Here is a 14,501-nt window from a genome sequence, read left to right on the forward strand (position 1 = left end):
AAAACCCGAGAGTTTCGACAGTTCAAGGTTGTTTTCTAGTTCCATATATAGAAATTTGGCGGGAGTAAGTCAAAGAAATTTTATAGCCGCAGTTTTGCCACTAGATATGTCATATTTTCACAATTTCAGAGGATAATGAAAAACAACAGTCGCCATGCAAAATTTAATTCAGACTCAAAATAAGGTGTTTTAAGAAATTGTAATTTATATCCCACAATGCATAGCAACGACGGGGAAACCACGAAATCCTTTTTTTAGATCTATTTTTATACCACATACCCGATTGGTGGAGTTCAGTTGGCACGATAACGGGTTTATACAGGTAAGAATTAAATACCTATGAACAAGGGTGACACAACGAAAGGTAAAGAAGTGATTTAACCATGCCGTCGTGGGGATTTAAAGATGAAAGTAAACCAGAATCTATAATTGAACCAGCATCAAATATGGATAGGAATTCCCCTGATGAAGATTCAGCTGATTTAGAAGATTATATGAAGAGAGGACGTCCAAGGGCCGAGCTAATCACTTCATTGATCTTCAAAGGTGCAGTGTCCCACAGTGGAATACGTTGTCATGTGTGTAATCGGGTTTTTCCTCGAGAAAAATCTCTTCAAGCTCATATGAGAACGCATACAGGTCAGTATTTAATTTATTTTACTTATTGAAAAAAATGCATGTGATGTTGATAATTTACTATTTACTGACCAAACCAAAAAGTGTCAAACTTGTGAAATCAGAAAAATCTTGGCTTTCAAAGTAACTATTTGACAGTTCCATGGAATTTAAGTTTATTATTACTATAAACATCAGTGTTTTCAGAAGAGGTTACTGATTGGAAATTATTCAATTGCTACAGTTGGAATAGTTACGGTACATTGACCATTTTAGTAAAACATGTACAGTTGAAGTTATGTAACATGTGAGAAACGTCTAATGTAATTTAATACTGGGACAGGTAATGAAATCAAAAGTAGAATCATGAATATAATATTTGTGAAGTGCAAACCACGTTGTAATGTTATTAATATTAATCTTTGTTTACATCTATATTTGTTGCAGACATTTAAACCTCCAATTTAAATCTACTACATGTACGAATATTTCCAATCAAAATTTAATTGGGGTGATATTTAAATGGCCGATCGATCAATTCGTTGATCCACTGTGTCGTCAAGCAGACAGGTAATAGGAGATCAAACAGTACACCATTATCTTCAAGCTTTAACATGCTACCTGGCTTTTTAACAAAGTCCCGCCCCTTTCTTTTCGTCATGGTCGAGGTCCCGTTACACGCATGTTAAACCACTAAAGAGCACTTTGTCTCAATCCATTTGTAACGGGTTTCTTTAGCAACAACGAAATAAACAAACACAACACAAAATACCTATTTACAAAGACAAGAGATGTGTTTGAACGCGTCCCAGTATTACACCTATATTGATCACGGATTTTACCTGTGTAAATCGTCTTACCTGATTTTTAGTGGTGTTATTTTTCACTCCCGTACCTTGTCTTTCTTCTACCAAATTCTACCCAACAAATGTTAGAAATTTTCAACATTTCAAGCCTTTAAATTCATCATTTGGGACATTTAAATTTATTACCGTATGTTTTGAGGTACAAATAAAAATTTAAATGCTCAATATCTTTTTAAACCGAAAGTTGCACTTTCAGAGACATTTAAATTTTAGAGCACGTGTAAAGACATTTAAATCCGATATAACCATTTAATTTTGTTTTCAGCAGCCGAGAAGGTCCATTTAAAAGTTTTTATTGGAGTAAAAGGGTATTCCCTTAACAAGCTATTTATAAATTCTACATCATATATACCCGGAAGGCTCGTCACAGACCAATAAGCAAATAAGATCCGTATGTTGTCAGCATATTTTAAACATAACGAGCATGTTATACTTTTTGTTTGTCAAAACTTGTTCCATTTCGTCAGTTTTAACCCGTGATCACTAGTCCCACACGATGTTTTATTCTATATGTATAAGACCATCATAGATGTCGACGGGAAAGGGGGGGGGTCAAAACTATGTTTTGCCTACCCACTGTTGGCCTACTTTGTTTATTAAAAATGAAAATGGTAGAGGACAATGACTACGAAAATGTTATTTTTGCTTGTCACTTTCAAAAGTTTGCTCGAGTTAAAAAAACAAAGTTACAATACCCAAAATGATTTAACAGAACAAAACCAGCGTATATTGACAATGCCTACGATATTTGCTTCTTAGCGTTGTTTTATTGAGACCCATTAAGCATTTTGAAAGACTAATTACGTAATATACAGGAAAACCCCGTGGTACATGCAAGATAAGTGTCCTCGAAGTAGCAAAAACATTCAAAACTTTTTCACTTAGGTACAAAATGTCATTTGTAATGTCCATTTATTATACTTAAGACATTCGACCATTTTAAATATAGATTTTTTTTTAATTCAAGGGATATGAAAAAGATACCGCGATAGCTTACATTGCATCCAGTTGCATAGTGTTCTGCTTTCCTTTTGGGATTCTAAAGTAATTATTTGCGCTTCCATCAACCATTTGTATATATAAGCAGACTGGTTCGTCATCGTTTCTCATCTTTACTTTTTCCATGTATTGTGATTTGTGGACTTTTTATCTATTTTTTCCTAATTAGAATAAGATAGTTTATGTGTATATAGCCCTGAAGCTCTTTTATAATGGCGTAATTGTATTCTTAACGGGATACATGATTTTTCTGTTACCATTCAATTATAATGTGTCTATACTGTTACCAATCTAATAGGTACATAAAGTATGAAAATAATTTCAATTTTATCAGTGCTATTGTATGAGCTATTTATTCTTGCGAAATGAACCGTAATTTCGTGGAAATGTTTAACAGTTGACGTAGTTTCACGGAATACACCTACCTGTATTACAAAATTTATACTCGACAAGATATTATGCAATACTGTTGGTCAATATTTATTGAAGTTTGAAAACTCGGATTGTTTAATAAACCAATTTGTGAATAGGTCGTAGCCCAGTCAACTGGAAAGCAAACAAAACTCCGTTATATTGTTGTACTAATATTACTGAACAATTTCACATTCTGTTCAGTTTTTCGACTTTCTTTTCAGTTTACCTTTTTATTTTACCTTTTTATATCTGTAATTGTGCAGATTTAGTTCGATTCTAATGACTCATGTATCGGTAACCAGAATCAAATTTAGTTGGTTTACTGGATGTTCGTATAAAAAGTTGAAATGTAAATACATTGAATAGATTTTAGGCTCGAGGTTTATAATATTTTACTAACTAAAATATTGAAGTAAAATATCAAGTAATATTTGTGTATTTTTGAATGGCCTTTGTATGACTAAGTAAGGTTTACGAGTGATTAAGCAGGATAGGCCAAGGACAAAAGGAGATATAGTTAACTGAACCGTTATTGTTCTGTAGTTTTTTGTAAAGTGTGTTGTGTACATTTTATATTCCTTTGAACACGCAGTTTGCAGAGTATCTGTTCGGATTACCAACAAAAGATTACAAAAATTGTGAAATTTTAACAATTACATGCCCGTAATTGCACACACACATTGATCTACTTGATTTATTTTTAACATCACGATAAAACCATATATATATATATGCATTAAAAAAAGGATACAAAACTTCAGATTGCACCACCGCAATGTTCATTTTATTGTACTTGAACACCACCTTTCATAGGTTTTCATAGGGTCCGATCCGAAAAATTAAAAATTAAATATGAAAGGAAACATTTTTTTCGTTTGAATTGATTCATATTTTGTCATGTCGGGGCCCTTTTATAGCCTACTTTACAATATGGGTTTTGAAGGTCGTATGGTGACCTACATATATAGTTGCGTGCTTAAATCAACTTTGTTGTACTCTGTTAGATGTACTGAGTTGTCACATTGGCCATCATACCACATCTCCTTATTTTTATATCATACCATATTTTCTTTATTTTATATCACACTACACAGTCATATCAGAAACATATAAAACCGTAAGAAAATTATAGGGTAGGTCGGTAGAATTTTCTTTATTAAGCTCATTTTCTGGGACTAATACACTGACTGATCTTTTATTCCCAGTCATTTTGTACTTGAGATTTTGGGGATAATTGCAACACTGTCATGATTCACTACCAAGACTTAAGGGTAGGCATTGTTTGGCTTAAAATAGGTAGGTAGGTAAATCCTATCCTTTACCCAAGTACTTTTGTCTTGAAATACCGTAAACTACACTAATAGGGTGGACAAGGATTGCATGCACATTTTTGTTTGAAAACTCAGATTGTGTGTTAAACCAATTTGTGAATCGGTCGTAGCCCAGTCAACTGGAAAGCAAACACAACTCCGTTATATTGTTGTACTGATACTACAGAACAATTTCACATTCTGTTCAGTTTTTCGACTTTATTTTCAGTTTACCTTTTTATATCTATAATTGTGCAGATTTAGTTCGATTCTAATGACTCATGGTTCGGTAAACAGCATCAAAGTTAGTTGGTTTACTGGATGTTCGCATAAAAAGTTGATATGCAAATACATTGAATAGATTTTAGGCTCGAGGTTTATAATATTGTACTAACATTTTCTTCTGCAAGAAAGGAGGATTTATGTATTGATACTATAGAAAAGCAGACATTCAACACATAATTTAAATGTTAACTTCCACCCTTTTTTTTAAACCGGACATTGTCAGACTTTTAGGAACAGAATCTTTACTGTTCTCGCTAACCCAACTTTAAAACTATAACTTAAAATACGACTTTCCCCGTAGATAGAACTTATTGATATGAATGATGAGGACAAGGGGTATAGTTATCAAAGAGAATAGACGGGTCATTTTGTACAAACAAAACAATTATTGACATTTTTACCTATTATGTCTGTTTGTTTTGCTCACACATTGTTGTCAATATAATGGAATTCTATGCACTGTCATACAAGTGAGAGGTTTAGCTAGCTATAAAACCAGGTTTAATCCACCATTTTTCTACATAAGGAAATGGCTGTACCAAGTCAGGTGACAGTTGTTTTCCATTCGTTTGAGCTTTTGATTTTGCCATTTGATAAGGGACTTTCCGATTTGAATTTCCCTTGGAGTTCAATATTTTTGTTATTTTACTTTTTGTTTTTATACAAAAAATAATTTGATACAGATAAAGATCAGACAAATTTTAGGTACACAGTTTTCTAGTGTTATATGTTTTATTGGTACACAGTTTTCTTATGTTATATGTTTTATTGGTACACAGTTTTCTTATGTTATATGTTTTATTGGTACACAGTTTTCTTATGTTATAAGTTTTATTGGTACACAGTTTTCTTATGTTATATGTTTTATTGGTACACAGTTTTCTTATGTTATATGTTTTATAGGTACACAGTTTTCTTATGTTTATATGTTTTATTGGTACACAGTTTTCTTATGTTACCGGTTTATATTTTATTGGTACACATGTCTCTTTGCTTTGGATTTTTCTAGTGATTTAGAAGTTTGAAATCAATAAGCAAAATGTTTAATTTTATACATTGCTAAATTGTGTGATATTTTCTTAGGTGAACGTCCATACTTGTGTGATTATCCAGGATGTAACAAATCCTTCTGTCAAAGTGGTCAACTTAAAACCCACCAGAGGCTCCATACAGGAGAAAAACCATTTCTGTGTACGGGAGAAGGTAAGTGGTATTATTAACTCGATGATCTAGAATCAGTTTATAGTATTTCATACACAGTTTACATTGTTTCTTTTACTTTGTTTCAAATTTTTGAACTTTTTTTAGTTAAGTGGATCAGAATATTATCCAATGTTTCACATGCAATGGTGCTTTAAACTTCTGCTAGCCTATTTTTTTGTAAAATGAAAGTGTAAATTTTCAACTTGTGCCCAAGTTTCAGTGCTTTTCCCATTTAAAGCATCCAAGCAACAAGGAAAGTTTTTTTTCTAGGAAACAGTATCTTTAAAAAGCAAAATCCTAGAGAAATTAATTTCTGATATTACCAGAGTACCCTTACCAGTAAAGCCTTGAGGATGAACATTAAAGTTTAACAATAGAGAATCATTTTAATGTGATAATTTGAGTCTGAGGACTCAAAAATGTAGTGAACACTTTTCTAAATGTAGTTTTGTATTTCAGGATGTCTAATGAGATTTACACATGCCAACAGACATTGTCCTGATCACCCTCATGCCTCCCTACAAAGAATCTCGGCCAAAATTGCTGTGGAAGACCTAGAGAAAATGAGAGATGCTGAAGCTAACTGTGACATTAGAGATTGGCTGGACAGGTATGTAGAAATAAGATAAAACAGACTTGTTAATCTTGTGACCTACACATCAATCGTGTGGTTATATAAAGATCTTCCAGTATAACCAGTGGCATAGCTTCCATGCAGGCTATGAGGCAACTTTCTCACCAGATGAAATATTACATGGTGACCTTATAGAGTTAAGATAGCTCTTAACATTTGATCTCTCTATCCTTTACACATATATATTGTTCCACATTGTTAACTTATAGACAGAGTTAAATAATTAATCCAACTGTTTTTTTATAAAAGCAACCTAACTGTGAAACTCAGACAGATGCTTGATTTTTTTAATTGACAACATGTTTGTAATAATTGTCCATTCCATTAGAACCAATTGTTGTCCTCTACTGACCAAAATAGTATACATAGATATCTACCATATTAAATTGACAAATAAAAAAAAGATAGACAAATAAATGGCCAAAAGAAAAAAAGATTAGACATACAACAATCCACAAGCACTATACACAAAACTAAATGGAACCAAAATTCATAGTAAACTTTGTGTTCCTGAAGGATATGATGAGTTCCTGCAGGCTCCAGTTATGGCACCAGTCCTGTTGCTCCTGACAAGACATTCAGTGATGTCAAAGACAAAAAAAGGAAGTCAATATTTAGATCATAAAGTTTTATTACTTGATTATTTGTTCAGCTGGTCTTGCGTACCTTCCAGCTAAAAACTCTTCTTGCAGATAAATGTAGTTTAGATCAATTTTGTTTAAGGCTTCAAATATTATGAGTTAACAGCTGGTGGATATTTGGGCACAATTTATTTAAAGCTTAGTTTCTTCAGAATAATAATGTTCCACTATTGTTGCTGTTTATATGTGTAATATAAAAATATAAGGAGATGTGGTACATTGTATGATGGATAATGAGACACTATCTTACAGAGAACAAAGGATTGAGGATGTAAATAACATGATTTAACTGTTTAATTTCAGGCAAATTGGCATTCGACAAGACAGAGGAAGTTACCGCTCACGATTACAGAAACGATTCCGTCCAAATCCTTCTGAAAACAGTAACTCCCCAGAACCATCCTTAGACGATAGCAATACTTCACCTGAACCAAGCATAGATACACAAATTTACCCACAAGCCTATCCACATCCTGTGTACCTATATCATAACAACAACAATACTGAATTCTCTACTAAAGATTATACTCAGAAAGACTATAGTCCTCCAATGGAAAATCCTCATATCATGAAAGACACTTACAGATACCAACAGATGGAGGAAAACTACTATAATCTACAACACTCATATGATCCTTATAATGGATACAGTATGTTCAATGGTGTTCAACCAATAGAGGACTGTAATGCACATCAACCAATCAGTGATTTCGTTACATATCAACCTGTGATGGATACAGATTATGGCCTCCATGTTCCTGAAGAAGAAATCAAATGTGAACCAAGAGAACTGACTCTGAGTGAACAAACTGACAAGTGGATATCTGCTTTAGCCTTGGTAGAATTATCCCATGGCATGGAGTCGTAAAGACCACTGGATATTTGTTTTAGCCTTAGTAAAGTTATCTCATGGAATCCTAAAGACAATCAAAAAAGGGCAGGCTATATCAGAGAAAGTTTTATACTATTACATTCAGATACAATTTTATATTAACACTTTTGCATAAATGCTTGATTGAAAAGAAATGATGGCTAAGCTCAAAATGAAAAAAAAATGCAGTCCCATTGTTTTCAATTATAAGGATATGTAATAAAAAATTAGGATGAAGTTTGTGAAACTTTAATGAATATAAACCAATGAAATCTGTATGTCTGTTAATGATATTAGATTCTAATTTCAGACTAAAGTGATAAAGTAGTCACTCATACTAAAAAGGAGTTTGAAACCCTCAAGACAGTTGTTATATTTTTCTATATTTCTCCCTAGACAGCTATAAAGTAAATAATTTAATTTTTGAAATGATATGTACAACCGTACCTGCAATCAAATATAAAAGATTAGCTATCGGAAGAGCATCTATGCAAAAGACAGATTTTTATATTATATTTTTACCTAATAGATCTGAATTTTTTTATCTCAAAGTTTATTCAATATTATTATATATGACAATAGATGTTTGTACAGTTTTCTAGACATTTATATATAGTGTTTAATCTAACTGCTGTAGAAACTAAATATGGTGATAATGTGATATATTATGTATGTATATACACAACACAGTTCATGCTTTTGTGATATTGAAATCCATGATAAATCTACTAATATCCTGCATTTATTATTTATATATAAAAGTTTGCATTTATTAATCCTATATATGTGAGTTACTCTCAGTTGGGAGTGAAACTGTTGTTGAATTTTGTTAACATTTTGAAGATGAAGAAGTCCTACTACATTTGTTATCTACAGACATACATATTGTTACTATGTAAAAACCATCATTTTATATACATATTAAAATTTAAACCTTCCAGGATTAACTGCTGTTTTTCAAAGTTTCAAATTTGTTTAAGGATGTACACCTCTGAGGAGCCAAAAATTTCTAGAATTAAACTTTTTTCTTTACCTGATTTTTGGGTTTAAATGACTCTAAAAAAATAATTGGTGAAGAAAAAATCATATTGTGGTGCACTTCTTTTTTTTGCTACGACCACTTGAAAGTACCCAATTCTGACAATTTTCCCATTTTTCATCATTTTTTACCCATTGTTGGGCTATTATCTAGAAAAAAATCACAGTTTCACAATTAAACTTTTTTTCATACTTTCAATAAAGATGAAGTGGACCAATCTGAATAAATTTGACTTAGAAAAAACTATAGGTAGGTGTTAATATAAGAAAGTTTTATAAAATTTTGTTGCCTTTTTGTGTCAAATTTACCTTGCTGTCAGTTTTGTAAATTTTGGATTTTTCTCTTTTTTTAGAACAAAAAGCATATAATTTCAACTTCTTTGTTATAAATGATTGAAAAATACATATCTAAGAAAATTGAAACGAAAAAATTGATATGGGATGCACATGTTTCTGGTAAAATCATTTCTTGTATCCCTCACCCATTTTTTCAACATTTGGCTAATGAGACGGACTCGATTGGTAATAAAATTTGAAAATTTTATTACTCAAAAACTACTTTTTGTAAAAGCAAAATTTTTTCACAGATTTAAGTTTGATTATAATATTTTTTAAATTCATTGATATTTTCTTCTTGTATCACATGTTTTGGAAATAATTCTAGAACAAAATTTCAACGAGACTGAAACGTCAGAAGAATACATCCTTAAAATGCAGTTTTAAGAAGATTAAAAATAATTTTTTTAAGAAAGGGAGATAAACCTTAAAAATTTCCACTGTGGAGAAAATTACCTATTTATTGTTTTGTTTTGTTGTTGTTATTTTTTTTCTTTTTCTAACTGTTTTCATTTGACTAATTTTGTTCGATTTAAGAAATATATGTACTGGTTCCTCAAAATGATGAACAAATTAGAATTAATTCTGTTTGCAAATAAGTTTAATAACTATGTTGTATTGTTTTTGAACAAATTTTAATTACACATTCCTAGCGAACAAATTATAGAATTAATATTGCTTAAGACCAAGATTTGATCTTTACATGAGTTGTTATTCAATATACAGTTTGAATAGGAATATAACATGAAATCCAATGACTATATTATAGAATTTCCACATTCCTGATGTATTTTATACTCAAACTATGTTTTACATATTTATATTTCTTTCTAGTTATAATTTGTATAAATATATATTTGTGAGTACTTGTTTATCTGAATAGCTTTGTTTACCATATATAATAGAAATCCATTGTAAATATTTACTCTTGTTAAAAATTGTTTATTATTGAAAATTTATGAGTCAACAATTCTGACTGCCGTCCATCCATTCTGTTGATCTTATATAGAATAATAGTCACAAATTCTGCATTTTACTCTAATATCAATGTGTTCAATATTGTCATCGATTTCATCATCATTATTATTACCCATATAATATTTAGCTTGAGTCTTATAGCAAACTCTATGATCTATTGTATACTTTATGGATTGTTATTCAGTAAATGATCAAGTTCAAGTAAAACTATATAAGGTTAGGCCATCAAAAAATCTAAATTGTCATCAAACTTTTATATTTAAATTGTGGTTGGTTGGAAATTTCATTATCATCTGTTTTTCTGGTCAAATTTTGTGAAAATTAAAGCAAATTTTAGAAAACAGCCAGAAATCAAAATCGGAATTATTTTTTAGTCTTAAATATTGGCCAAGAGGAGCTGAGAATCTCTGTATTATGGCCTTTATGTGAGTAACAATGCTTTGTTCTTTTATATTTAAATGATTATAGATTGATGTCCAACATGTGGCAATTAAAGGTAGCATTCAGCATGAACAAAATGTTCCTATTTAACACTTTATAAAAAGTTTGAACATCTTAACAACAGATAAGTACGAAATTTTGTACTGACCAGATCAACTTTTTTTCATTTTTTGGCTTTTTACATTAAAATTCCATAATCAAGAGTACAAAGTCAAAATGTGTGTTTTTACTAATAATTTACTATTGCATACAGTTTTGGTTAGGTGAAAACATTTATACAATCCATTTTTTAAGTAATTAAAGTGATGTTTTTATTGTTATAAGATTTCCAAAGTTAAGGTATCACATGGCTTAATATCACTACTTGTTTAATTTGTTTGGCACAGGGTAAAAACTGTTTAACAACTCTACAAATTAACTGCTTACTTTTGATAAAATATGCTAGGTTTAATGAAATATGCAGGTGGTTTTATTTCTTCAATCAAATATGCCAAGTTTAACCTATAATAAAATGTGCAATGTTTGAATCTTTAACAAATATGCCATGTTTTAACCTTTATAATAAAATATGCCAAGTTTAACCTTTTTAAAATAAAATATGCCAGTTTTGAATTATCAAACTCATATTTGATGTTTATGCAATATTCCTCACCCAAAGAAAACTTTTCATTGTGTTTTTCTTTTCACCCAAACTCATAAAGTTTTCTGTGCAAATAGGTATGATGAATTCTGTAAATGTTATGCATAATCAAATATTATCATTGAAATGGTGCTTTGAATGAACACATAAGTGCCCCAAACTTTTAAAATCAAAAATATTAATCAAATAACAATACATTTAATCATTAAGGAGATAGTAGTTCATATATCAGTTTATTCTTTTTTTGTGTACTAAATGACAATATAAATATTTTTTAGTGTTCTTGGAAGATACCATTGTACATGCTTATTTATGGAATGATTAGTTCAATTATGAAAACACGGTTTCAGACTTGTAATGGGGATCATGGGAAGGAGTGTGTTCACTTCAACTGTGTTTTAATTGATTAAGATATATACAGGGGATACAGTACAGAAAACTAGAGAGTGAATAGCGCTATCCCACTAAAAATAAAATACGGTAATAAAATATGTGTTACAAGGCAACTTACATTCAGAATTTATTGTAAGGGCTTATCTTTTTCCAGTAATATATTGTACCTTAAAAGTATTGGCAATTTTGAACAAAAAACACCATTCACTCAAAACCGCCTTTAAGCAGACATAGTGATGGTTACTGTTGGTAGTATGTCCCAGATTAAATGTTGAAATTGTTATTTGAAATAAGACAATCAATAAGTTACCAGTTCAGATTATGTTGTTGTCATGTTATATTGTCATGTGACTTGTCATGTGATTTGTTATGATTGAGAATGGTAAAATAAAAGGTGGCAGTATGTGTGATACTGTATTGTTTGTTATATATCTTATAAGTTTATGAGTAGTGTTTTCATCTTTTAGAATATTTTAGTTTTTGCATTTAACTAACACTTTGTATTATAGTGTTTCTATGGTGATATTATAATGTATTAATCATTAGATCTCGGGGTGAAATAGAGATTTTTGTACTAAACTAAACTTTTTTTGTACTTTTTGATTATAGACTTTAGATTGAATTTATATGATCCAGAAGAAGATGTTCTGACATTTTAATTATTATTTATATTTAAAAAGCTGTTTCTTTTGTAGAACTGCTACTCTTCTAAACACAGATGTAAAGAGTATTTTCACAAAAAAGATTCTGTGTTTATGACCCGAGGTCTAATTAATCATAGTGTGTTTTCTACTAAGTCATGTGACAGATCTGACCAATCATGATGTGTGTTTCATTTCTGTAGTGCTAATGAGCAGTGTTCAGACATTAACATTAATATGCTCTTTATACTTTTGACATGTTTATACAGAGACTATTTTGCAAATAAAATCTGAGAAAATATCCTGAGCTTACTTTTTTATTGCCAATTTGTTCCACTCAGTCTAGTGGTAATCAAGGGTAAGTAACTAAATAAATAAATTGTAATAAAAAAATATCTGAATTTACATTTTTGTCAATATTTAAGTATATTGTACATTCTAATGAAATGCATATAAAAGAATATTATTTTTAAAGAAGCTCAAATCTGCTCTTGATTTTCGAAATTAGCAAGTTTTTTTTTTGGTAACTCAAATTCCATGAAATTGGATTATCACTCTCTTATACTTAATTTAAGTAAAATTAATGACAATGTAAAAAGTAATGTACATACTATTATACGAGTTCAGTATATATTTTAACACTATATCTTAGAAGAGAGGCGAAAGATACCAAAGGGACATTCAAACTCATAAGTAGAAAATAAACTGACAATGCCATGGAATTATTAATCATATTAAGCAATTTATACACTATAGTAATTAATTATTCATTAAACAGAATCATAGATTTAAATACAGAATAATGTATGAAGAAGGTAAAAACTGCTATAATGAATTATCAATTCTCATAGAATCTAATGTCAAGTCAATAATTGGTCATTACAATGCACCACGTACACAGTACATTAGAGTCCTATATTTCCCATACCGACCGTGCAAGACCCTCATGGGTAGTCAAGCTCGTTAACCCCCCCCCCTTATATTTCCCATACAGAGTACAGTCCACGTGTTTAATGCCACATCCGCAATATAGCCCACATTACAGAAGGGATACATTTGTCTTTTTTAGTCATCCGAAACAATGCTGGTTTTCATTGTTTACTGAAATTGATATTGCCAAGGTTCTTGATTCATTTTATGAACAACGTGTTTGTACTTGTTATTCAAAAGTATAAAATAATAAAATATTATTCTCCACCTTAAACTTAAAAAGAGATTCGAAATAAAATAGCCCAACATTGTCTCTTAAAAGCGAATGGCCGTTGATGAATCATATTTCTTGTTTTAGGAATGGACACACCATACTTTGAAAAAAAATCCAATTCTAACAAGCAGTTCGCTGAAATTGACATCACCAGCAACATATTTGTTACATTTTGTGAACGAGTTTTTCAAATGACATTCGGCTTTTCTATAAAAACTCCTTTTCTTGTAGACTTTTTTCTTTTTTGCGTAGACCATACCAGGACAGGGACAATTAGACTCTTCAAGTAGAATTGTCCTTAAATGTAAAGTTTGGCTATTAAGATAATGACCTTCCCTAAACAATTCAAAGCTAGGTTAATATGTTGTCAAAGACAGATGGTATATAGTAACCAAAACTAAGAATGGACAACGTAGATTCAAATAAATGTCTCTAATTGAACCGACCTCGTAATGATGCACGATTTATGAACATACAACTATTCAGTAAGGTCTAAATCACTCACCTGCTGATACGGCACCTGCTGATTTTGCACCATCTGCTGGCGATACGGCACCTTTTTGGTAAAATTTGGTTTGCCTCCCTTTGCACAGTATCTTAAGTTTTCAGAGAATAACTAAACGAGATGTGTGCTCCCGCAACCATTTTGAAATTACAAATATATCCACAAATGTATTTTTCACAAAAAGATTTAATATACATCTCTTTTCTTCTCATTTTAAACTTATGCAAATTGTTTTTGTCAGGATTTATATGAATTAATATTTAGAAAATGTAAGTATTTTTCATTGGCTCGGTAGTTTAAATATTATGTAAACTATAAGCTAAAAAGACTAAGATATAAATTTTGTTTTAAATATATTTTTATATAACTATACAAATAATGATGCCTGTAGTGTCATATGCATAATGAAGTTTTGGGTGGAGTTTATACAATAGAGAATCATAGACAAAGACCACAGAAAAGACACAAAAAAAGGAATAAAAATAAT

General features: G+C 30.6%; 1 protein-coding gene across 1 annotated transcript; it reads left to right on the top strand.

Moving 5' to 3' along the window:
* Positions 1-75: 75 nt before the first annotated feature.
* Positions 76-12,606, top strand: LOC127736588 (zinc finger protein GLIS1-like). The gene is made up of 4 exons (XM_052247155.1): positions 76-639; positions 5,573-5,692; positions 6,152-6,302; positions 7,271-12,606. Exons 1-4 carry the CDS (start codon positions 384-386, stop codon positions 7,833-7,835), a joined length of 1,092 nt encoding a protein of 363 aa, XP_052103115.1. The 5' UTR covers positions 76-383; the 3' UTR covers positions 7,836-12,606.
* Positions 12,607-14,501: the final 1,895 nt, after the last annotated feature.

Source organism: Mytilus californianus, unplaced genomic scaffold (assembly GCF_021869535.1).
Source record: "Mytilus californianus isolate M0D057914Y unplaced genomic scaffold, xbMytCali1.0.p SCAF_1, whole genome shotgun sequence".
Classification (NCBI taxonomy): domain Eukaryota; kingdom Metazoa; phylum Mollusca; class Bivalvia; order Mytilida; family Mytilidae; genus Mytilus; species Mytilus californianus.